Genomic DNA, 25740 nt, shown 5'->3' on the forward strand with positions numbered 1-25740 from the left:
TCCAGGCACCAAGGCAGGGACGATTGTGTCTGAAGGCTGGGCAGAGTGCAATATGCCTTTCCATTCTCCTTACTAGGGATGTTTTACAGGTTTGCCCTGACTGCTTGAGGCTTCAGATACCAAAGTCTATCTAATGATGGAGCAGTTGGGGAGGATAAGTATGATGGGTGTGGGGTGGGGTAAGCAGGGCAATAATCATCAACATGGAGAAAGAATGGGAAGGGAGAGGAGAAAGCAAGCAAGGCTTCTAAATGTGTGTGCCTGGAGGTAGGAGAGGCTGGATGGAGTGTTTGGGCTGCTAGATCCTGATGTCTGTGGGTGGGAAAGGAGAGCACTTTCCAGGAGCCAGCTTCCACCAAATTCGTGCGTGATCCTTCCTGGAATTGTTTCCCGAAAATCAGAGCTCTTTCTGGAAGTGGAGTCTGCCTCACAAAAACAGCGTGTATTGTTCAAGACAAATGATACTTTATATTCAGGAGACACTCTTTACTAACTAGTAAGCTGGTTTAGTAGTGGTGAGAGAAGCTTCATGTGTACATCAGACAAGGTGTGCAAACTATTTATTAAAAAAAAAAAAGGCGAGAAGAATTTTGGTTTCTGGTGATATCTACTCCCTTGCTGGTAGAGTCATAATCCATAACCAAAGTCTTGGGAGCTATTTAAGCAAATCAGACACATTACACTTTCATGTGCCTTCACTGGCTGTAGAACTGGGGCTCCAAAATATACCCTGATATTTCATAGCATGTTGTCTGTTCCTTGACTCAGGCAGTATCAGAAGGGAGAACTGCAGTGGGTCTTATGCCTGGCAAGATTTTCTCTTTCCAAAATTTACATCTTTGCTTGCTGTTCTGGTTTTCTTGGGTCTTGTGTTTGTTGAGGGGAACCGCTCCTTCCTTTTTCTTTCTTCCTTTTTTCAATCCCTCTTTGTGCTACAATCATGACTTCAGCCAAAAAAGAAGAAAGAACAAATCCATATCAGCTATTACAGTGCTACTACTTACTAAAAAAAGGATATGGCTTTAGTTTCTTTACTAAAGGGGAGCCATAGCAAGATACAAATTCTAGTGCTAAAATGTGGAAACTTCGGTCGTAGGCACAGGACCTGGTTTTATTGCTCTGGTGATATGACATTCTCTTAACCCTCCTCTGAAAAGGGTAATTCCAGCATTTCACAGAATCAGACCATACGTCCCTTTATGGCATGCTGATGCATATGAAAAGCAATGAACCTATGGCTAAAGCCTCTCTTCTGTTATTTGCAGAAGGATAGTGCAGGGTCAGAGATATTCTTTGCCATTAGGTTGAGATTTTCCAGTCTCTTGTCCCTGGGCTGTTCACAAAGACGTTAACAAGCTTCAGGACCTCTAATGTTTCAGCTCCATGGGAAGCTCCATTAAAACAGTTTTGGTATCTGCCACAGCATATCAGCTTCTGCTGAACACGTGGGAGTTTTCCAGCACTGCTAATGTACTGCTATCATGTGTCTTATGTCTTTCAGTACCATGATGTAACTACACCAACTAACCCTCTTCACAGAATGAAACCCTAGTCTTTTTTGTATTTCGAATAGAACAATAACTGAGAAACCACTTGGATATTGAAAGTCTTCTCTGCAGTCTTAAAGACATTTTAACCATTTTTCCCTTATCTTCTGTGAGAACAGATTAAAGATGGATGAATGAAATTTTTTTCTCATGGACAGGATCACATCGTGGTACACACATTTCCTGCCTCCTGTTGCACACATGACTTTTCGTAAATGTCTTTAGCATCGAGAATGAGACTCTCAGAGCTAAAGGATACATAGGTCAGTCCAGAAAATACTATATCTCCACAGAAATTCATGACAAGATATACATAAATATGTCCACACAGAATGGAAAATCCTTAGAGGTAAACTTCCTGCTACTTTAGTCTGAAGCATTTTTTAAGAATCATATGTGGGGGAAAAAAAAAAAAAAAGGTAATTTCCTGTATTTCAAACTACAAAGAACCACAATGCTGTAAGTGCCAATATCATACGCTTACTATACCCCCTCTGAGTCAGTCAGAAGTACTATCACAGATGCAGCAGAGGGTTACTTTACCATTACAGAAGTAAAACAGACACCAAAAACATTTTTCTTTTTTATCAGATGAAACCCTAAAATTTTCAGGCTTGTGTAGCAAAGTCTAAGCTGTAAAGTGCAAAACAGAAGGTGGGTACTTAGGAAAGTTAACAACATCGACAATAAGTGGGGACCTTGCACCTGTAGGAGTGTACAGCCTTCATTGTTCATTGCCAGAGCACCAGAAACTAGAAGGAAATGTGCTAGCAGTGAGCTATGCACGTGGCCTGCCTTGACCTTTATTTTCTCACCTTATCCCACATATTGTTACATTGGATAATACTCCAGTCTGGATCTAAAACACAGAAACAAAATATTAAGAGCTAGTACATTTACTTTTTTCTTTGTTAAACTTCCTCTAAGCAATGTCAGTTCCAGGAAAGCCAAGGAGAATGTGATTTGTTACGTTTTTCCCCTTGGGTGTGGTACACAATAACTAGGAACAGCTGCAGCTGGGGAAGAAAGTGGCGAGACTGCAAAACCATTTTAAAAAACATTCTTTATTAGTCTCCATTTTGGCAGGCAAGCCCTTACCCATCATAACACTGCAATGTGCTCAACTCTACCATACTTAAACTGTGCCTAAACTCTACTTACCTGGACCTCCTGTCCCACAGAAGCCAATTACAGCTGTAATGATTTGTGCCCAGACTTAGAGGCTGGCAGAGAGGGACTCCCTTTTAATTTAATCTTTCCCTCTGGGTGGCTCATGTGTCTTTTTTCTCCAGACCTGGATCTCTCCAGCACCTTGGCTGATGTGGCAGGCACAGCCCCAGCACTGATGGCAGGTGAAGACCAAATCTCCTCAAGTGCCAAAATGACTGCTGCAGCTCAGGCCCCTGCACTCTCCCTTAGCCTGGCCTGACCTGACCTGACCTGGCAGATGTGTTTTACCAGCCAGCCATGGACAAGGTTAGCTGCAGCTGGCTTTAGTGCTGCTCTGCAAATTATTACAAATGCTTGTACCCTACTGCCAGTAGGAGCAAATATTTTTTTACCTCTCTGGAATTTGCCTCAGGTTTATTTTTTCTCTAGTGAGATTGTTATCAGACAGTAAGTAATAGTGTAATAATGTGATGAAGACAGTTTAAATTATAGAAAAATGAGCTCTTCCAAATGCTGAGACTGAGTGAAACCCCAGCCAAAGAACTCCGTACTTGTCTTTGTGGAACATACTCTTTGCTGAGGTTTGAGATTATAGGAAAAAAATTCTTATTTGGATTTTAAAAATTACCAAACATATAATGCTTGCCTTTTTTAACTGGGTCAGATACCTGTTGAGTATCAATGCCTTGAGTCTGTGAAGCTGAATAAAACCAGGAATGAATTATTATTATTATCAAGTTCCAAAAGACTGATTGACCAAAAGGTATTATCAGTCAGCTCCTTTATGGGTTGTTCAAGTAGTGTACACCAGGTTAGGAAGGGGGAAGCTTGGTAAGAGTTCAATAACTAGTGGTAAAAAGAGTTAACATGTAAAGGATTGGTCTTTTTTTTTTTTTTTCCCCACATGCAGAGGGCAACCTTGACTTTCAATATTTAACCTGATTTTCAAAAGCTCAGAATACTCAGCAACTTGTGTTCATTTTGCAAGCTGCTAGGTTTTCAGCATTATAAAAAATATCTAAATTAAATTATTTTTAATGAATGTAGGAACATAACATTAGACTACATTATTTTTATCTACGATTTTTAAGTGTTTGTCAACTCCAACAAGACTCACATCATCTCAATAGTAGTGTAGGATGCTGAACAGCAATAACGGAGAAGTTTTTTAAAAATATTACATCTTATATTCTGACAATGACCCTTTAGTAAACTTAATCCTATGGTAGTTGCTCAGCTAGCTAATGCTGAAAACCACATTACACACTCTGAATGGTAAGAAGGGTTATGACACACCTTTACAAATATTGCCAGCACAACTCTTTCAGAGATGGGTCTTGGTAATTATCACAAAGTTAACGAAAAAGATGATTGCCTGTTTCTCTAGAATGTTCTGTGACCTTTCTCTTCACAGCACTCTACTCGACTGAGAAACACAAAGGAAATTATTTTAATGGACCTGGCAAAAATTCTGTTCAATGAAAATTGAATTGAAACAGGTCCACCTGAGGGAATGAGCTGTTAGTTGTTTATGAGACTGAAGAAGAGCTGGTATATCTCCAGCTCCAAGATGTATTCCTTGACAGATCTGAATACACTGAATATTCAGGAGATGTAATTTTACCATTTTTCCTGCCTCAGATTTTTTGATGTTGATACTTCACTCATAGATGAAGAAGACAATAAAAAGCAATGAGTATACTAAGTCAGCAACTTTTGGTGACAAAATTGTTTGTGTCAGGTTATAGTGGTTGAATTAAATTGTCTCATATCAGTCTTTGGTCAGAAAAAAGCCAACAAAACACAGCATGTTTCTTCTGGGATGAAAAATACAAATATTTTTGATTTTATGACTTCTGTCCTTAGTGATGCTGTGAAAATGTTCTCCTCACTTTTTTTTTTTTTCGGCACAGAAAATAGTGTGTAGCCATTTTAATTCATGAGGGAATATCATAGCCACAAATAAAAAAAAAAAACAAACAAGCTCCAGCAGTTGCAAATAAACATGATAATCACAATGCCAGAAGGAGCACAATAAGCAAGCTGCTTAAGATTGAATTCCTGATGCTGTTCTGTTCAGCAAATACTTATGAACCTGGATACAAACATATCATATTGTCAAGGGACTTCACTTCCCACTCAATATGGCTTGTTTATTTTTAGTCTGGGAACCTGGACAGCCATGCTTTCTCAGTATCATTAATTGCCACTGCTCTGTTTTTCCAGTGTTGGGGCTTCTAAAAAGAATGATTGGCAAAAAATGCAAAAAGCTTGAGAAACACTGGTATACCTATTGAACCAATGAAAGCATTAATAAAGCAGTAAGCATTATAATGTTTATATACATAAAAAGAATATTACCCATAAAAATATCAATTTGTCTTCTTTCCAAATAACAGTTTTCTCTAGGCCACAATAACAATGCTTCTATTTTACATCTTAAGGCCATGTAGTTTTCTAGGCTGAACATCAGCAAAATGCCGTTGAGGGCTATGTATAGCTCCAGCATGAATTTCTGTCAGAAATTCTACTGTAGCTGTGATATTCCCTGCTATTCACTTTTTTTCAAATGTCTCTAAGAACTTTCATCAAGAACAATAACAGAAATTTTGGTAAGTCTTCTGATCAAATAAACTTTTGATCTAATAAACTTAAAATTAGTCACTGAAGTAGATCCACATGGGAAAATGCACATAAGCATGTGAGGAAGAGAAGGAAGAAGCTTCTTACACTGATTGTGACTCATTTGATAAACTCCTAGCTAAGTGTTTTACTCCATTTCTTAAACTGTCTCTGATGCTCAAAAAAATTATAAAAATCTTGTGTGATCTGATTTAACTCATTAACCCAGCAGAAAACCATCTCATTCTTTTTGATGGGCTCTTTTTATTCTGTTAAACCAGGTCATGGCAGGGACTGAACGTAAGAGGAAGGAGTATACAACAAGGAATGTGGCAGAAGGAGAAAAGGGAGGACAGAAAGTGGTTGTAAAATGGCTCATCTCATCACATGAAATGTCTGTTGGTATGAGGGATATGATAGTCCATTACTTAATACCTATCCTGAAGTATATTACCAAACAAGTCTACCAGTTTTAAAGACTAAACTAAAAGGATGAGAAACAATTCCTAACTTTCTATGAAAAAAATACCCTAACTTTCTATGGTGGTCTTCTGTGTTTGTCTGGACTTCTCTTAAGTAGTGTTACACCCTTCCAATTCTTTTCTTGAGTTTGAAATCCCCTCAAATCAGTTATCCAACAGGATTCCGAATCTCCCATGTTATCTGGATAAATCGCATTATATAGCATTTAATCCCAATCCCTGGGATGAATACTATGCACAGATGTTTTGCAATAATCAGATATGAATGAGAGTTATGTTGCAGTCTGCTGAATCTATAGCTTAGTCACAGACATAAGGTAAACCTGCCTGCCTTGCTTGTACGTACAATTTATAGATCACAAGGAAATGGTGCTTATGGACATCAGGAAAAAGGTGGAACCAATTCCACTGACAAGCATGGTGAGTGTTTTTAGCAAATGAAATGGAAAAGCTCAGAGTTTTGGGCAATTTTTTCTCACGTTGCCAGTCCTCAGAGCTGCCAGCCCCATGTCACACCCCCATGCACAGCCATACTGCCAGCCAGACCAGGAGGTGGGGCAAGAAAGCCTGAAGGGCTGAGAAGTACTAAAAGGTGTGGGATACTTAGTGTTCACCAGAACACGTTGTTAACTTTAGAGCCCAAGTATGATGTCCATTATAAAGTTTTCACAAATGCTATTTTTTTTTTTTTTTTAATTCCAGCGCCAGGAAATGTGTCCATGCGGATTTGTCATTCAAATATGAATAAATTAAAAACCAAAGGCAGCATTATAAGAATAAACACAGCAGAGGATACATTAAGGCAAAATTACCTCAACAGTCATCCCTCCCCTGCATACTTTCACCGACTCTCTGTTACCAGTCCTTGTACTGTGCAAAAGAAACTCCGTCCAACCAACTATGGCTGAGTTTCTGTTCCTTATACAGTCCTGGACATACCATGGCATCAGTGGTGGAAATTCCTGGTTTGTTCTTCAGCACTGAACAGAATGGGGGAAGAAATTTCAAGCAGTGGATAAACATCAAAAGTAGACACCGCCCTCACAGCCGTTCCATCAGAAATTACTACCCTCCAGGTGGTCTGGCTGAGTCAAAAATCTGTCTGGACTTCACCTTCCTGAAGTACAAACCCAGTAGCTTTGCTTAAATTCTGGATGGCAGTGGGACCGAGTGGAATTGTTGGACTTTGCACAAAGCTGTTCTCCTTGTAACTCCTCCAAGGACAAATGCCTCCAGGGAGGGGCAGAGCATATTAAGGGGTCTGTGGCAGCTTCCCTCACCAGAGCTTCACTCACCAGAGCTCATCTGACTACAGCATGTTTCAAACTACCATCTCTGAAACTAGATCTAAAACTCCACATCATTAAATTTTTCCATCAGCCCAGTCATCAGATATGCCCATCTGCATGTTTTCCAAAACATTACAGTGCTTTAGACTGTATGTATTATGCTTCAGCTGGACACACTCTTAGGACACAGTCCGGGTACTAGTTTTCTCTTTTACTGTTGTTTATTTGCAGTATTTATGTCACAAACAGGAAGCAACAATTTATAGAAACTATTATTGTTGGCTAAAATTCATCCACAAGCTTTCTAAAAGTCATTCACTCACAAGAGTTTGTTTTGCATATTCACAGGAAACCTCTTGAGTAATATTATGTCAATCACAGGCACCAGAAAAATAAACAAGAAGTAAACAAGGAGAAAAAACATGTTACAACTCCCTTTTCTTTTTCATCAAAACAAGCGAAACAAGTAAATAAAGGTTTAAGGAAAAAAAAAAGTCTTCTTGCCCTCCAGTGAAATCCCTTTGTTAAATCTGAGGCTACATGTGTCTGTGAGCTTAGATGTAGGCAATGGGCACGTAGTGCCAGTGTGATGACTTTCCTGCATGTGTGAGAGGAGTACACAACTCCTGAACACTCTGAACTGAATGTTGCCAAGTATGACTGACATCAGAGTACATGGGCATGATACTTCTGCTTAAAGCTGATGCCATCCGTGTCCTGAACTTGTGTCTGTTTACTCAGCTGCACTGCAGAACCTGTCAGGTGGAAAGCCACCTTCTCTGGAACAAAAACACTGCCTTCTGGACAATCTGGGTTAAGCTACAGGGAAAATTAATACTACTGTTCTGCACTGTTTATTTGACTGCAGCTCTATTGATTTGTTAATTACTATTCTGACTGACTTAATCCTACGGTTCTTCAAAACAGAGCTTTTTAAACTCTAGTCAGTCTTTCCCAGTGGCATTCAGGACAGAGGTATAAACAACATGGAAAAGTCAGAGCATACCTCAGTACCTGGTTTTAGCAGGTGTGTAGCAAGTGAGCCATCTCCTAATTCTCTGATGATGCATAAAGATGAGAGAGCCATCATAAGATCATAGAATGGTCTGGGTTAGAAGTGACCTTAAAGATCATTTAGTTCCAACTCCCCTGCCATGGGCAGGGACACTTTCCACGAGACCAGGTTGCTCCAAGTCCCATTTAGCCTGCCTTGAGCACTTCCAGGGATGGAGCAGTGACAACTTCTTCGGGCAATCTGTTCCAGTGACTCATTACACTCATAGTGAAGAATGTTTTCCTAATATGTAATCGAAATCTATGCACATGTCTCTTTTTATTTCTTTGCAGTTCAGCATCAGTTTTAAAGTTCAGATCTTGATTTCTATACTCTGGCCACCTTAAGTTTGATCAGATAGATTCAACGTAATAAAGTTTTCCCAAAAAAGAAATTTACAAAATTTTCATTCCCTCATAAATGACCACTTTAGGACCACAGCTCTTCATAACTCACAATGCCCACCTCTCTAAAATCACCTGCACATCTGATCTTCCAGTCACAGTCTGCACAGAAGTTGCTGATTGTACTTAATAGATGCATTGTTTGGTCAGTGTACAGATTCTTGCTCTTCAACCAGTTCTCCTGAACTTAACTGCTTTGACTAAATGGAATCATGCTAGTGTCTTCCATGGTTCATGAAAAAGGTTTCCACAAAACCAAATAATACACCTTATATTGGGCCTAGATTGCTCTGCAAAATGTAAGGCTGCAAAAAAAAGCCCATTGATTTAAGTGATGCACTAGACCAAGGACTGTATCAATGAAGTTTCGTTTCTCCTCAGGAAGACCACCTGGCATAGATACAGAGCTCTGCTTCTAATGAACTGGCTATTAAGGTTTGGCTATAAGATTTGTGTGGAATCTTTTAAGAAGTGTTACATTAAGAAGTGTGACTATTAAAAGTCCAATCTTAGTAACATTTATAACTTTTCCTCTGGCACTCTTTATGAGATAAAGAGAACATAAAATAAATCTTGGCATATCTGAATAATTCTACGTTACTTGGAATTCCAGTCTAACACATCATAATTTAGGACCTTGGAGTTTACCCTGGCTTACTGTTTCACTACCTTCTTGTGTTCCTTCAGGCACAGCTAATAATAAGAAACGCTGCAAATTTAGTCAATTGGTCAAAGAAAGCCATTATCAACTTTATTACTGCTATGGATCTATAGACTACTCTGTTTTTCACAGCTGGACTAACTGAGGCAGGAGAAAAGGCCTGTGGGGGTCTTTACCTGCTTGTTATTTACACAGTAGCTCAAGAGAGCATTGTGGAAATGCTGTCCTATGGACTCCCAAGTCTTTCACATGTGTGTCCTTTCATATGTCTTTTCAAATGTGTGTTTTGTCTGCAGCCTAAAGCATCAGTTCCTGTAAGCGAGGGATCTACAAGCCAAAACAGTCATGTGAAGGAACACAAACCTTATTTAAAACAGACTGTACCTTGATGAAAAACATTAAATGTACTAATTCTGACACTGACTTGCTGCACAAGAGTTTTGTTTATATTAATTTGCTGTAGAAGTTAGACTAGAGAGATTTAGTTTACTTTCCAAAGGTTTAGTTTAATACCTGAAGGTTTAGTTTTATATCTGTAGTATCAATGTCTTTGTGACTGGAAGTTTGCATAGGAAGTCAAAACCATTTATAGCAAAACAAGCAAATTTGGCAATCTTTGCTGTCAAATGGACATCTGGGATCTATTCTGAACCTAACCTCATTCTGGAAAGTAGCTGTAAGCCAGGAAAGAAGCAAATGAAAGAAATAAGAAATTTGATAACTAGGTTTTTGCAGAGGATATGGAGAGAAATATGCTGAAAATGTTTTGATGAAAACTCTTTTTGCTTTGAAGACATAATTAATTACCAGAAGGAAGTAAGTATATTAAGGGAAAACGTGCAAATAACCCACTCTGAAATGCAACTGAATCTAAACAAAGTGATCAGAAAGGCTTGGGTGCAGTGCAAAGATGCAAATAATATCAAAACACTAAGGGACATAGAGACATCAAACTAACAAAAATATAGTGAAAAGGAAAATCAACTGTTCTAAAGGGAAAGAAAATGAGGTTATCTTTTTATCTTGTTTTGGGTATACCAGGTGGAAGGGTAACATTTGTCCTACACTAGATCTGTATTTGCAGTTCAGGTCATGGCCTGTTAAAAGCAGTGGTGATTTCCCATAATCGCACCATCTGGATTCAACACTGGTACCACTTTCAAGATAAAACTGTCCCACAGGACAACTGCTGTTGGTAACAACTCTTGGTAAGCTTTGCTTACCAAGAATGAAATCCCGGTTTGTTTCTCCCGGATGCACCCTCACTGTCAGTGTCACAGCCTTCCTTGTCACTTTTGGAGGGGCAGGGTGGTGGTGGTAGTTAAAACATACTCTGTTTCCTACCAGTTCATGGCATAAGATGTGAATCTTGCAGAATATGGACTTCACTGGATCTTTAGAGATGGCCCCCAGATACTCCTGCAGACTGGAGTAGGAGTAAGGATAACAGTGGACAAAGTAGCAGGTGTCTCGGTCATGAGGCAGCTAGAACACCCAACGTGAGGAATAACGATGTCTACCTTGCTCCACATTGTTTTTCTAATACTTGATTAATTTCCAGTCCTTCACCAGCCATTTCTTATTCTGTTTCTTTGCACTGACTTCTGAGTACCACAAGCCATGTTTATATAGGCTGTTATACTTGGTAAAGCTGACAATAGTGAAGCGATGTAGCATCCCTGCCTGTGCATTGCTTACACTGTGTGTCTGCTTGTGTAGAGCTCAGTGTGTGGGCCGGCTGGTACTCAAATGTTGGTAGGCAGAAAGCAGACAGTGTGATGCTGGTTAGCACTGTATGATATAGTGTTAAATAACGTGTGCTGCCCTGAAAAAGCACCTCACAGTGAATCAGGTGCAAATCTGATTTACACTGCTATAAATCAAAGTCTATGCAGCTGCCAGGAAAAGATGCCTACTCCCACTGAGCATATCAAGAATGCAACTGGTATCTTAATTAGGACTTTTAATTACAATTTGAACTTCTAAAAACATTCTTCACTCTACTCCTTAAAAGGAGGTGCTTAAAGAAAGTGCTGAGTTTGTGCATGTGATTATCACCTATAGAACACATTCAGTGCTAAGCAAGCACCCATATTCTACTGCATCTTGATATTTTCTATCCCAAGAGTTGCTAACTGTTTGTAATTGCCTGCAGAATGTCATTCCTCGGGAGAGGAGGAACAACTGGCCATACTTAAGGCAGCGGTTTTCAGCTCCTCGGTTGGAAAATTTCATTAAGGAAGCCTGAGAACCACAATATCACAACACACGCTTTGTTGGAGAGTTGGATAGGCTGAATAAGAATCACTCCCAGTTGCCTGTGCATGAAGTTCAAGTCACTAACAAAGAACACGGAAAGCTATGCTTTTTAAAGAACAGCAACTAAAAGACTATAACAGAAATCCCTGCCCTTGTTTACAAAAAGGCAGGGAGCTGGGATTCTGAGTGTTCCTCCACATCTTAGGCCTTCCAATAAATTAGCATGTCCAATTGCAAAGGACAGAGGTCCCTTCCTAGACACACAGCAATTGCCAGTTTTGTTTGTCACCAAATGTAGCAACCTACTCATGACAGGTAATATGCCCATACTGCAGAAGTAGCTAATTTCTAAATAAACATAATGTCAACGAGTACCAGTGCTTTTAAGTGTATTACAAGCTTTTACTGACTGTGTTGGCCTCAAGAAGAGTGCTAGCTTCCTTTCAATTTTGTGCTTCTGAATATTTTATGGCCACAACTAATTACTCCAGGATTGCAAAACTGTTCTTATCCTTTCTTATCAATATAGAAGTATTCCAGGACCACAATCAGCAACTGCCAGAAGTTCCAAGTTCATCCAAGGCAACTGGATAAACTTAGCAAACACAGGAAAGAATAAATAACTCTGATACTCAAACAGTGACAGCGGAATAAAGCAACTCACTCCCTTCAACTCTGTCCAATTTATTCTTGCCAGACATAGAAGGCTGTAATTAAGCACTGATGCAATGTGGCCAGGTTTTGTTTATAAATTTTGGCAAAAACACTATAGAAAACAGGATAACAAAATATTCCTCCAACACAGATTTCAGTGTTGATGTTGCAGTCACACAGTTCTCATATTTTTCACTTTCTCTTGTGGCTGTTATCATTCTCCTCTCATATTTTCACAACAAATGCATTTTAAGCTGGTTCATATTGTTATTCACTGAGAACAACGGCTTGAGCTGAGTTGGACTTCTGGGATAAGTAACAGTACAGGCAGAACTTATGGATGATGAGACAGATGTGTAACTATGTAACTAATTTTCATCCCTATCTATAGGAAAATAATTTATTCCCAAGTGCTTTAAAATAGCAAAGGAAAGCATATTGATTTCATCAGGCTTTGAATTAGATTCATAAAGGAAAGCAAAGCAAGTCCTTCATCTACCTACAGCTCACAGCAAGATTTATCAGACTGTTTCCACCTTCTCCTAAATAAAAACTTCTTTGTCAAGAGTTTTCTATGGCTGTATTATCTCCAAACCTGTTGTAGTGTTCAATGACTTCAGGGTAGTGAGTATCCAATATGAAAAAAAAAAGAGTCACACAGGAGTACAAGCAGTAAGATTATACTGTAATCTTTATAATATAAAGGACGCACTGAAAAGTGGTTCATCCTATTTACACCAGTTCCACATAGATGAATAGGGAAGCCTCATTTTGAACCTCATTTTTTGAATCTGTGAACAAACCTTCACTACAGCTCTAAATAAAAATACATATTATTTTGTTCATGTACAAACTTTTGCTGTGCAAACTCACTTCTGCTCCCTGTACAGCTTGTTTACCATCAGATGACAATGATGAACATTAGACACCAGTGGCACCATTAGGAAAAGAGGTGCTCCAACTACAGAGTGAAGTCCCTGATTGCTGATCACACAGATGCTGCATGTCTGTAATGCAGTGTCTTTGGAAAAAAAAAAATCTAGTAATTGGATGATTGGGACTCTAGTACTGTGCATTGACCGCAACACTGCCCAGAGTTAATTGCTTGTCACAGAATCATAGACACTATCCCCTTCCAAAGAATTCCCTATCCTTCCTACTATCTGCTTGCATCAAGCCAAAAGATAAAAGTCTGGTTTCATGTGAATTTGTATTTGCTTTGGGCCTTAATCAGATACCAGCACCAGTAAGACTTATTTTTTGTCAGAAAAAAATTTCTTATTTCTTTAGACCTGGTTCCTAGATCTAATTCTCTTTGCAGCGGACAAAATAACATAATAGACACCTGGAGGATCTGGCTTCAGGTGTGCATGACATCATATGTAAAAAGTAAATGAATTAAATCCAAAACCGATGAACCCATTTTCTAAATGTAGTGGATACATAACTAATGGATACATGGCTCAGTAACAGGTGATTCAGGTGAGCTGCAAGATGGGACTGAGTTAACTACTCACTGAGTTCAAGAACCATGAAGTATGACTAGACCTTCTTCCAATTTTCTTTAGAGTTTGACAGTAATGTGAGCACTAATATTTTTCCCCTTCCCCTCTCTCCCACCCTGTGGTTTTACGAGGAAAATGTAGGGGAATAATTGAAAGAGTCTTAATGTGTAAGAACAGTACACTGCTAACCGCCTTCTCTCACAAGTGAGTTAGGGGGCTCTTCATCCTAAAAAACCTAAATTAAAATACTAAAATGAAATTGAAAGTCCACAGTAGGACAGCTTACTTTTATTTATTTCAGAGAGAAGAGCTGCCTCTATTTTGGTTTATTTTATGCCCTGCAGAAGAATTAGGTCAAATCTCCATAGTAATGTACTCCATCGTTATTCTGTGCATGGACAGTACTCTGTCTTGTGCACAACTGAGACACAGTGCTCTTCAGCTGTTTGAGGAGGCACAAGCAGAAAGGTCTGGTGGGTTTTATTGCGAAAGCCCAACAGAAAGGTCAATTTACACAGGAATTCAGGAAAAACTGCGGTGCTGGAAGCCACAGTCACCTAAGCAAACTGGCTGGACTCCCTCAGCTTCCTCTGTTGTCCATGAAAGTAAGTACTCCTGAAGAACAATTCTGAGCATGAAATTTTGGATCTGCTCGGGTTTGCTCTTTAGAAGGCCTGCTTTACCTCCACTGGCTACAGAAGCACCGGTGGTGAGATCCTTGGCTAACACAGAGTCCAAGTTGGTTGTGTGTGAATATCCATGCCCAGGATTTCTGTGAATTACGGGCAGGCATGACTGCCCAGCCCCCTGAACCTTGCCCACAGCAAAGGGGACATGCGGTCACAGAAGGGACAGTGGTTGGTAAGTGTGATCTTTTACTGAGCAGAAGAGAGAGAATTTGAACCTACTTCTTGCGGTAGTGATGTTACTATGTACTCTGGATCTGTATAATCACAAAACACCTACTAGCTCCACAAATAGTCTCTACGGCTAAACAGTCATGCAAGTTTTGCTGTTTGCTGCCACAAGACGAATGCCATGACATCCATATCAGCAATATGTGTTCTGGTTGTATCAGTTTGTACATGAAATGAGGGAACACTGGTTCTTAATACAAGTAGGAAAGATTCTTCGTCCTTTTCATCATCACATTCCATGTATACAACCCCCTCTAGAGTCAGACTCTGCATCTTCAACTCTGGAAAGCAATGTCTATGTTTCTCTCTGTAATAAAGGTGGTCCTGAGATGCACACAGGTGTGGAACATCTGTGCCATGCTATTAAAATATTTGAAATAAATTATGTCTCTGAGAAAAGAAATTTGAACCATAATGTTTCCTTACGTATGATGAGAGAAAATTGTGAGTTTAATATATTACTACAGTGTGCCATAAGAAAATAACTGTGTAGTATAAGCAAATAGTGGGGAAAAAATCCTGAAACTGGCCTTAAAATTATTTAGTTTTGTAGGATGAAAAGTAATATTAGCTGATTAAAATCTTGTTATTTCCAGAATTACTTTTTTCTTTTCCCAAAATGCCAGTTGAACTATCAGATTTGCTTCCCTTGTATAAACAATAATTTCTGTGATCTAATCACAAAACAAATAAAATCAGTCATGTCCTCCTAATTCAATTATCTATGTTTATTTCTATCATTGTGGTAGTTAAAATTCATCTTCTCAATCGTGTTGTGTTAGTACAATGTTTTGCGAAGAGTCAACCCTTCCTTTAGAGAGGTTAACAGGAGAGGCAGGGATAGGAAGCAGGATTGACTTGGCCCAGAGGTTGGAGTGGAAGAACTGCCAGTGTGTTATAAATCTGTCCTGTCCACTGGGCAGCATCATCCCTTACTGGAGCTTACAGGGGAAACTTCACAGCCTAAACTTTAGTCTGGGATCTCCAGGAATCTTTGGGTACTTCTGGTAAGAAGTTATGTATTGCTATATTCTTTTTTAGGGAAAAAATGCTTGTGTTGGTAGCAGCTTGATTTAAAATGTTTTCTTTAAGCTTAATATTGTAAACTGTTTCACTGTCTCAATTTGTTTCTGAGTGAATCAAGAATGGCAGGAATTCAGGATGAGTGCACTAGAGCTTTTTTTTGATATTAGAGATATCTTTCTTTGCAAATGATTAATTTGTTTTTAAAGCATCTGTGCTGTCTTTCCTTAAAAGTTTTATTTGCTTTTGCAAAATAGAGTGATAGGTGCTATTTTGAGATCCATGTGTAAACTTTACAAAAGAAGTTTTGGACATGTTTTCTTTAATGTTATTCTTTCCACAGTGTCACAGTACACCTAAAGTTCTTTTGGTTTGGTACTTCTTTCCCTAAGAATCATTTATTTCTAATGGAACAGCTAAGAGAACAGAGGAAAAAAGAACGGACTTTTGAAAATTTCGGTTGCTGCTGCCAAGAGGTGGAACAAGAATGGCCACGAGGTGGTAGCAGTCTGTAAGGGAGGGCTGGGAGACGGTTCTGAGCTTCTCTTCTTGATCCAGGGAAGCAGATATGCCCTGTGTGCCTTGCGCATTATAGTGGAACATTTGCAGTGTACAAGCAGAGTTATTTTACATCTATTTTTTGGAATTATTTCACTTCGAGGTAATCTTGTGTGAGGTAAAGAAGTGAAGGATAATACAGCGTCTCTCTTGTTCGCCCTGCAGGCTGGCAGGACATGACTCGAAGAAGGATGCGAAGTACAAATCCATTTTAAAATTGCCAGGGTAAGCTGACATCCAGGACTGTGCTGCTGTGAGGCTTTGAAGGGCTCATTCAGTCCATTTACTTTCTGTAATCTCCTCATGGCATCCAGAACAGCACAGCCCCATGCAGAGTATTGACCTCCTATATACTCCTTCTGCCCTCCGGGATCTGTTCAGAGTAATGTGAGGGGTTAACTTTATACTGCCTGGCTTTGTGAGAGATCAGATGTCATCCACCCTCCCGGGCTGACATAAAGTTCACGTTTATAGAAAGATACTGAAAACTTCATCATGTGCCCTGCCTGATTTGACAGAAGTGCAGTCATATGCCCACACATGATCAAGATTAAATTTGTGCTTCCAGAGTGATTTGGCAGTGTGCAAATCCCTGTTAATGCGCATGAAACCACAGTTCTGGGGGAAAAAAAAAATGGTTTTACTTCAGTTGCTCCTGCTGTAATAGAGAAGAGAAAGGGCAGCTTCTGATGGATTACCAGGGCAGACAACTATAGGGATCATTTTGGACTGGGTTGTAATTAGCAGAAAAAATATAGGAAATTATTCTCTAAACCATTTCACTGTGAATTCTGGCAGAATGTCATACTTTTTTGATACCTGAAATTTATGGGAAGGTGTGTGAGGACTGGCAGCACTAATCTACTTCTATTCTGTATCTGTTCTACATCATACTGAGTGAGCTTATTGCGTGTCAGCAGGACTTCATGTAAAGGCAACATTCAATCACAGCAAAGTTAATTTAAATCTGCAGTGAAGATGAGCCCTGCATTTCTATGTACGAATGCTAACTGTGCTGTGAATAGCAGCAGTTTCATTTGGGCATGGTGTTCAGATGTGAACGCTCAAACATTTTGCAGCATGCAGTGTAAATCTTTTAAAGCAAGAGAAACGGTGTCAGTACTAGTATTGACTCAACTTTCATGGTCGTTTGCTTACTGAGAGCCACAACCAACACTCGGAACTACCTTTTTCCTCCACGAAGTCCATCTTTTGTGCAAGTTTTTCTCCTCAGAGCTAATGATTTAAACACCTATTCATTGCTCAGTAGGACTGTCCCTGGAGGCAAAGAAGAAGTCTAAATGTCATTTAATGTTGCAGAAATGGAGAAAAGGTTTGTACCAGATCGCTTTCACCCAGTGCAAACATGCACACATGCTTTAAATTTCTCTCAGTTTCGATAGGACTATTCTTAGTGGTACAGTGAAATGTGCTTATGTTAAAGGAGCTACAGAGGAGGTTCAGAATAAATCATGTCTTGAATTGACCTGATTCCCTTCTCTGCTGCTTTCATTTGGCTATAATAGAGCTTATGGAGTGATAGAATGCAACACTGAAAGTAACAGTTTGGTTTGTTTTTTTCTGATGCAATTGTTGATACATTTTCCTGTTTCTGACTTCATTTCCATGTTTTCCTTTGATTCCACAATTCTCAAAGGTGCATCCTCCATTTTACAGAAAGCAAACTGTTTAAGAACATATATATTCTAGGTACTTTTAGCTAAATAAAAAATAATGTACTCTCTGGACAGTTATACAGCTGGCTCACTAATGGGATTTTGTAAATATCTGTGAATTTTTACAGGTATTTGAGAAGCTCTTAGTCAAACAAGCTCCTTTAAATACAGTTATTTTTGCTTTGTTCTTTTCTGTTCTTTCCAGATATTTTATTCTCTCAGGCCATCTCACAGCGTCATATCCCTAGCAGCCAATAGTGATCCTTGTGACCATGCTTGGGTTTCTTTTTTTATTTTTCCCTTTTCCCAGCTCAAACTTTAATAAGCCTCCTGGGCTTTCTTTGAAGATTTCATTTGCAACTCCAAAGAAACCCTTGTGTATTTTGAGTCTTCTATGTGAATTAAAAAGGCAAGTTGACTTTATTTTAAAAACTGAACATAGAGCTCTTGAAAATGGCCGGGTACTTGACGCACACCTGAATTCAAGCCTGGCTACAGATAAAGTAAAAAATACTTTCAATATTTTTCTGCTTTCTTTAACAAGTTGCTCTGAGCCTGTTGTTACTGAGTTACAAAGGAGGTCTGTAAATATGTTTCTTTCCCATTTTCCTCCAACTGTTCTTGTTGTTGTATATATGCAAAAGTTTCCTCACATATTTGGGGAATATTTCTAATATTCTTCTTTGTAACCTCTTTCTGTTTGAAGTCTTGGCCGAAGTTCTTGAGACATATTCAAACAACCTAAGATTACCTGAAAGAAAATCTGAAATGTCATGGTACAAACTTGGCCTTACAATGTCAGAAAGTTTGCAAACAATGTATATGCCCTGTTCTGAGGCAACCCTGTTTTAACACAAATGCTTCCCAAAATCATGTTACTGCATTCCAGCACAAGCCCTTGAGAGAAATGGATGATGCTGAGACACTCCTGGAAATGGCTGGGGAAAAAAGGAGTCAGAGAAAATGAGTGGTGACCACATATGGATCTTACTCCTCCAGAGATAGGGAGTGTCTTTTTATTATATGGTTGTGCAGTGCTTAGCACATCAAAGCTTTGAACCCTGTTAAAGGGTTTTTTATATTTTGGGAATACCAGTAAATACTGTTCTATTTAATCAACAGTTATTGTAGTTTTATTTTTATCCACATTCCCCAGCTACGTATTGGTGTGACTACTGCTGTCATTGTTGTGCCAGGATGGGTCCTCACTGCATTCTGGACTACTTTATTTTCAGATTCTGAATATGACACTGACTCCTAATCATATGTAAATGTCTGCATCTGAGCTAGACACCTTAGGGTTTTTTTCCTTGTTCGTGCAGGATTAATCAACGTAGCTGAGACTAGGGCACGACTCATGCTGAAGCAGATCCCTGTGTTTGGTTATATGAGTACATCCTCCAACTGCAGTGGTTTTACTGCCTAGATCCCCCTTGGCAGTCATGCTATAGACACCTAAAGTCAGGAGAGATGAATCCCATCCTTGCAGACCTGTACTGTGCTGCCTGTATAACTAAGCATAGAAAGCTGATGTGTAGATGGTGCCTAACCCTACCACAGTCCGAGGGCTGGGTGTTGCAGGGACTGTGTCCCTGGCATAGCAAAGGGACTCCTCTAGATTTTTCCTGTTCTATGAATCTGTCATGACCATGCCCACAGAGCCAGACACATCTGGGGCAGAGCATGAGCTGCAGATAATAATCTTTTTCCCTTTTTCCCACTGCCACATCTTGCCTCCCTGCTCTGTCCTTCCCTTCCCTTCGGCTAATCTGTGCTGCTGTTCCTAGTGCTGTGCTTGTGCCCACACTGTTTTCTACCACCACTGCTGTTTTTTCACTGGTTTCACTGATTTTTCACAGGACATTTTTCACTAATGTTTTTCTAAATACAGAGGCAGCAGAAGTAAGAGAAATTCCTTCCTCAGCTTTTGAGATAGCTTAGAACATAAGACAAGGGTTCACACGCCTGCTGCTGTGTTTCTAATAACTGCCAACAATGAACCCTGGGGAAGGATGCAGGGCAAGCCCACAGTGGTACTTTCAGCCTACAGAGGTCTGACTCAAAAGCTTTCTAAATCAAAGACATTATCTTTGAATCTCAGTACTGGAGGCTGCACAAACAAGGCAGAGACATGGCAGTGGGTCTAAGGTTGATGTGTCCAATCCTTTCTCCACCCTCCTTGCTCTTGACTGGGCATTGCTGGCTGTGTGGCTGTTCTCTAGACTTGGGTTTACTAACAGGAACCAACTCAATTAATTTTCCTGTTTTTTCTTAAATGAAATAATAATTAATTTTTCCTATTTAAGAACTCCATAGAGATTGGCTATAGTCAGGTAATGAAAGCATTGCCATCAGGGGTGATTAGGGCCTGGTGGGTAGCAGGGTTGATGCATCTCAGTGTCAGTGAGTTTGTGACTTGCTCTAAAGATTGCCTCTGATTTAATACTCAACCATCCAGGACATAGATGCCCTAGGATAAGGAACCTCTGAAGGGTCCCATGTCTTAGGAAGACCTCTGTAAGGTACAGTGCAACCAGAAGTCTTCTTTAGCTCAGAGGTTACACCCCAAAACTGTAAAATGCAGGCAGTGTGACACCAGTGCTGGGAGGAACAGGGACCAACTTTCCAACGTGGCACAGAAACAGGGAGGGGGGCAGTGCGAAAAGCTGATGGGGAGGATGCTTTAGGAAGGGAAAAGTTGAGACACCTGTTTTACAAGAGGGAAGGTGAGCAGCCAGTATATGCTTACTGATGGCAAGCTCTGGTCCTCCAGCACTGCATCAATAAACAAGAGCATTTAGAGATCACCTATCCTGACTGAGTCCTGCTAAGTACCATGAACTTGAATACATTTCCACAGCATCAGTGATAGCCTAAAGCCATCTCCCCCGTGCCCTTGAAGCTAATCCAGTCTGCTTTCCACACCTGATTCAATCTGGAAATGACACCAAGCAGTGGAATGGTAAACAGATTATTTTGCAGTGGCTTCTTGTACCTGCTATGTTTCTAATGTACCACTCTTAGCTTGGGTATTTTTTTGCTGCTGCACAAGAGCATGGAAAATATTTTGTTATTTGCTCATTTATTTATTTATTGCTCCACTTCTTTATGGAAACATGCTGCTTAGAGGTTATGTGGTCTGTGGAAAATACTCAGCATCCCTTCAGTGATTTCTGGACTAGCACGCTGGTGACATGTCTGTATTTCCGAGCTCAAATGTACTGGAGTGAGAGCTGGAGTACCTGAGCAGTGCTGTGCTGAGACAGCAGTCTGGACCTAGAGGACAGCACAGCAGTTCCACTAGTGACTCCTTTGCTCTGCAGGGAAAATTAGCTGGCCAGGCTATTGCACTGAGGTGTTAGGCTGTTTCCCAATGCAAAACTAATTTGGTGGGCATTAACTCAGCAACCTTTTTACCAGGCTCTGTTGTACAATGCAGTTGTGCTCTGTTGCCTGTTTCTGCACCAGACAGATCTGTGATACGACAGACAGCATGACAAATACTGATGCAGCAGAAGAAAGTTTAGTCTCTCTTGCAAGAGAGCTGTACACAGACTACAGCAATGTGGAGCAGATCCGGCGATACTTGATGAGTCAAGAAGATCTAGGGCTGGCTGGGTAAATCAGCAAAGCAGATCTATAATGCAAAAAATGAACAGTTCAATAATGTTTCTACTTTTAAGATAAAAGCAAAGCCTCTTGACTTACTGAAATGACAACAGTTCAGATAAAGTAGCACTAAAAAGGTGATGAAGCCACTGCACCAGCTTTAAGCTATCTGGCATGGATGCTGCTGAGGAAATTGGTGCAGCAGCAACAATTCTGCATGGACTGCAAAATGCTGCTGAGAAGCTATATAAAATCACCATAGGTTCATGTTTCAGCTAGTTGAAGCACTTACTGTCCAGAAAGAGATATGAATCAAAAAGTTCCTGCTCTGTAGGTGACTTCATGGACTTTTCTAGATTGCCTCTGATCTTGGATGATTTCTTCTATCTTTTCCCTAAACATTTCAAAATATTTTTCTAATGGACTGCCCAGTAAAACAAAGCATAATGACAAGCATCTTGCTTGCCTTGGTTGTTTTTTTCCTGGACCCTTTAGAAATAGCTCATGGAATCCCTGGGGACTGTAGACCACAGACTGAAAATCATTTATTAATTCTCTTTCCTTGTGCCTTGTAGATTTCTGGGACACAGCATGTCCTTCAGCAGAAAAATCAGGGTGATGCCTCACAAATGCTTTCATAGCTTATTTGAGACAGGAAGTATGTATTTTAGGTCAAGACAGTGGGGTATAAACAGTAAAAATAATCTGACAAAGAGCAAAAGGGCTAGGTGACATTTAGAGTACGATAATGAATTATGTTCCTAATTTCTTTCTGCATTCGAAATTTTTCTTTGGGAGGTGAGATGAGAGGTAAGTGAGTTTGTAGAGTAGAAAACACTGACTAGACTTACTGTGCTGTGGCTAGGTTGGGTTTCTTATGTTAAATTTGGGTTAGGAACAGTCTGTGGCAGTTACTTTCTTCTTCAATTGTATTTTTAACTTTTGGCAAAGCCTTACAGTCTTGAAGTTGTTTAATTTTTATAGATTTGAGAAAGCAAAATAAATAAAAACAAGCTATTTGTGCTTGTGTCATTCAAAGTCATGACTATGACTTTCACTGTCACAAACAGGACCCAACAGCTGTTTTTCTGCAGTTGTGGAGAGCTTGGATAATACTTGATAGTGCTGAAGGTACAATATATTTTCCCAAAAGCCCCCTGTCTTTGCTTCCAGTAAGACAAAGTTTTTATTTTTGGAGCAGCTGCCAAAAGATGAAACTCGTAAGACTTCATTTTTCCAAGTAAGTCCATACCAGCAGCTGACATTTCCTGGAGCAGAGGTCACTGCTTTCACGTAGGGGGAATTTATCTTGAGATATACACACACCACTGGGGATGAGCATCCTGGACTCCTCTGTGCTGCTTCTGGCACCAGACACCACAGCACTGCTGCCCTCCTGCATGATGGGATGAGTCGTGGGAGGCAGCAGGACTTCTTAGGCTCTGCATCCACATGTCAGGTACTACTAATCCTATGATTCCTCTTCCATCAGCTTTGGAAAAATCTCTAGATCTATGGATGGAGAACTTCCCTGAGTTTCAGTGCCAGTAATGGGAAGCTCAGGAGTGTTTTCAGTTGGCACGGCCTCACTCAGAATGATTTTACATCAAGGCCTGAGAAACATGAGCTGGTAGGGCAGAGGTTTTAGGGCTTAGTTTTCACAGAGACTCTTAAAGAATGCCACTGGCATTAAAGGAGCTTTCTGGTATTTCTGGATCTAAAAAGTCCTATAAAAATTTAAGCAGGAAAACATACCAAAGTCACTCTTTTCTGTATTTACAGCTCCAGTTCTCACAATACACCACAGATGTTACTGTCTAACCATACAAGGCTGCGTCCTCAATTAGGACATCTCTATGTTATGGAATTTCTCCTTGAGTTTGGCATGGCCAAGAACTGAGTGCCCAGCACTGTGTGCAGAGGGGATGCTGGGCACAGTGACCATTGGAGGAACAGCAGTTAGGACCAGTACAAGCACGTGGAGAGCCCCGAGAGAGCAGGATGTGTTTGGCAACCACTATCACCATCCTCCAGAGGGAGCTTAAAGGAGGTAGTTGAGTACGGTGCATGGAGAGTGAGGATTGGAGAGGGTGCCCACTCACATGCCTGCAGCCTTGCTGCCTCTAGCACTGGAACAAAAGCAATGCCAGGTCAGTCACAGTCTGCGATCACTGGTACAGACAGCAAGTTCAAGGAGTGGCCTTGCTTCTCCAGATGGACTTTGCACTGAGAGAATAGGGGTGTCCTGGATACCTACTTTTAATTAAGCCTTATTTGGTACAAATAAATTATTAGCATCTCTCTATTTTGATCCTCATGGGAATCTGCTGTTCTCCTTCTGCTTTTGCTATGTCAGGAGACCCTGCCTGCTGGAAACATTTGCTCCATCTGAAAGTTAATCTTTCAGTTGCTGTTCTAGCTGTCATGCCAGCCTTTCTGAGGCAATAATTCCCCACCATAACCTTGCTTTGAGTAACCCATGAAATGTAATATCTCCTCACTTAAGATATTAGTTAGCATGAGGCAGTGTCTCCTGGTTTCACATACCTGGCTAAAGTGTTGAACCAACAAACTACCTTGTCTTCTCTGCAATGTTCCTCCTTGCTAATTACTTCATGAAGGCTAAGAACTTTACATGTCTTTCCATAGTAAAGCCCTCAGACTCATTGTTTCAATGAGCTTAGTGGGGTTTTACTCTAGGGATCAGCTGCTAGTGCTTTGGAGCCACAAGAGCACCTGCGCTTCTCCCAAGGACCCAGAAAGATGGTTTTGCAAACAACTGCCATAAATGTATGGTGACTTACAGGATCAGTTTAATTTTCAACAGCAGAGGTTCTGACCTTGTGTGTAGGGGGTGACTGTGAAGTATATTTTTTTAATCTTGTAACTACTGGTAGAACACAGTAATTGTAAAGATTATTTCACCTGCCCACAGGAAATTTACTTTGTTTTACTATCAACTTTCAGTAACCTCTACGAATCTTGGCCATGCCCTATCTGAATTCTTGAAATGCTGCTCTTATGTAACACTGACTTAAAAGAAACAACACCCTCCCACTGTGTTTTGTAACTATATTTAAATACAGATCTCTCTAGATTAGAAAGAATGTGGAGTTTTTAATAGTTTTCAAGTAACAATGTTCTAAACTCGAACACCTGATTTGTAGTTGATTATAATTGGCCAAACAATGAATGACCACAGCATCCTCTGCTTTGGAACACCAAGAGCAGTAGGATAGCTTCACTTTTGTCAGGATAGTACTTCTGTCTCTTCCGAGGGAAATACTGAGGAAACTTGCACATGACAGCAAGCAAAATGAGGGGAGTTTTTTACATACTCTGAGAGGAAAATGCTTCTGTTTATTTCTTCATTAGGTATGAATGGGTTTGTTGTGTAAACTCCTTGACTAAGGGTACCATAGATAGTAAAGGTCTCTGTAAGTTCAGAAAGTGTGTCTACTATGTCATGAAGGAAAAATTTACCAAGTACTATAATACATCAGCTCTGGCTCAGGATGTCCTTGAGGGCAAATCACTGAAAATATTAGATATGTTAGTATTGTGCTATTACATATGTTCATCTTCTTGTATCTTGTCCTTTGCATCCATTATTGGCCACAGCTGGAGATGAAGTATTGTATCTGAGGGACTTTTTGTCTGATTTGGTAGAGACTTTTAATTCTTATGCTTTTCTGAACATTTCTCAGTTAAATTAGACACTCAGAAGGCAGCAATGAAGTCTTATTTTGCCTGTCCCATGGCAATAGGCTGGAAATTTTGCAATGCATGTGTCAAGCACGGTGGCATTAGTTTAACATACATGCTAATTCTTTCAAATACTTTTGTATGAATATAAAAGTTATCATGTTTAAACACAGCTCTTGCTCATGGAATCCCAACCGTGCACCAGGGGTTAAGAATGGGTGTTAGATTCTCAAACCCAGCTGGGATTATCCTAATGACATCCTGTACAGTTCTGACTTGAAAAGTTCATCAGTGATTGTTAAAAAAAGCTTTGAATTGTCTGGGACACAGATATTACCCTCTGCATATCTGTCCTCCATCCTGTCACACAGACTTGGTTTGAAGACCTACAGGGCACAGATCACGTGGAAAGTTGGTTTTGAGTTTCATTATTTCCTCTGTCAGAAATTAGCAATGTGGTTCTTATCTGAATTTGTCAAACACTAGTTTCCAGCCACCAGATATGATTTTACTTTTGCTGCTTGAAAGTAAGATTCATCTCCTCTTAGAAATGCTTTCCCATGAAGACATTATCGGGTCTGATCAAATGGCCTTTTGGCTATCTC

The 25740-nt window shown here is 40.0% G+C and overlaps 1 protein-coding gene across 1 annotated transcript; it reads right to left on the minus strand.

Annotated features, from left to right (window-relative positions):
• Positions 1–685: 685 nt before the first annotated feature.
• On the minus strand, positions 686–17354 carry AGBL3 (ATP/GTP binding protein like 3). Its single transcript, XM_027885801.1, is given in 11 exon segments — positions 686–910; positions 1594–1642; positions 1644–1766; positions 9170–9249; positions 9406–9471; positions 10249–10290; positions 10292–10335; positions 10338–10414; positions 10416–10929; positions 10932–10967; positions 17333–17354. Coding segments are annotated over 11 exon segments (1278 nt in total).
• Positions 17355–25740: the final 8386 nt, after the last annotated feature.

This window comes from Empidonax traillii, unplaced genomic scaffold (genome assembly GCF_003031625.1).
Source record: "Empidonax traillii isolate 1590-97213 ecotype Southwest subspecies unplaced genomic scaffold, ASM303162v1 scaffold172:size1107868, whole genome shotgun sequence".
In the NCBI taxonomy this organism is placed as follows: Eukaryota; Metazoa; Chordata; class Aves; order Passeriformes; family Tyrannidae; genus Empidonax; species Empidonax traillii.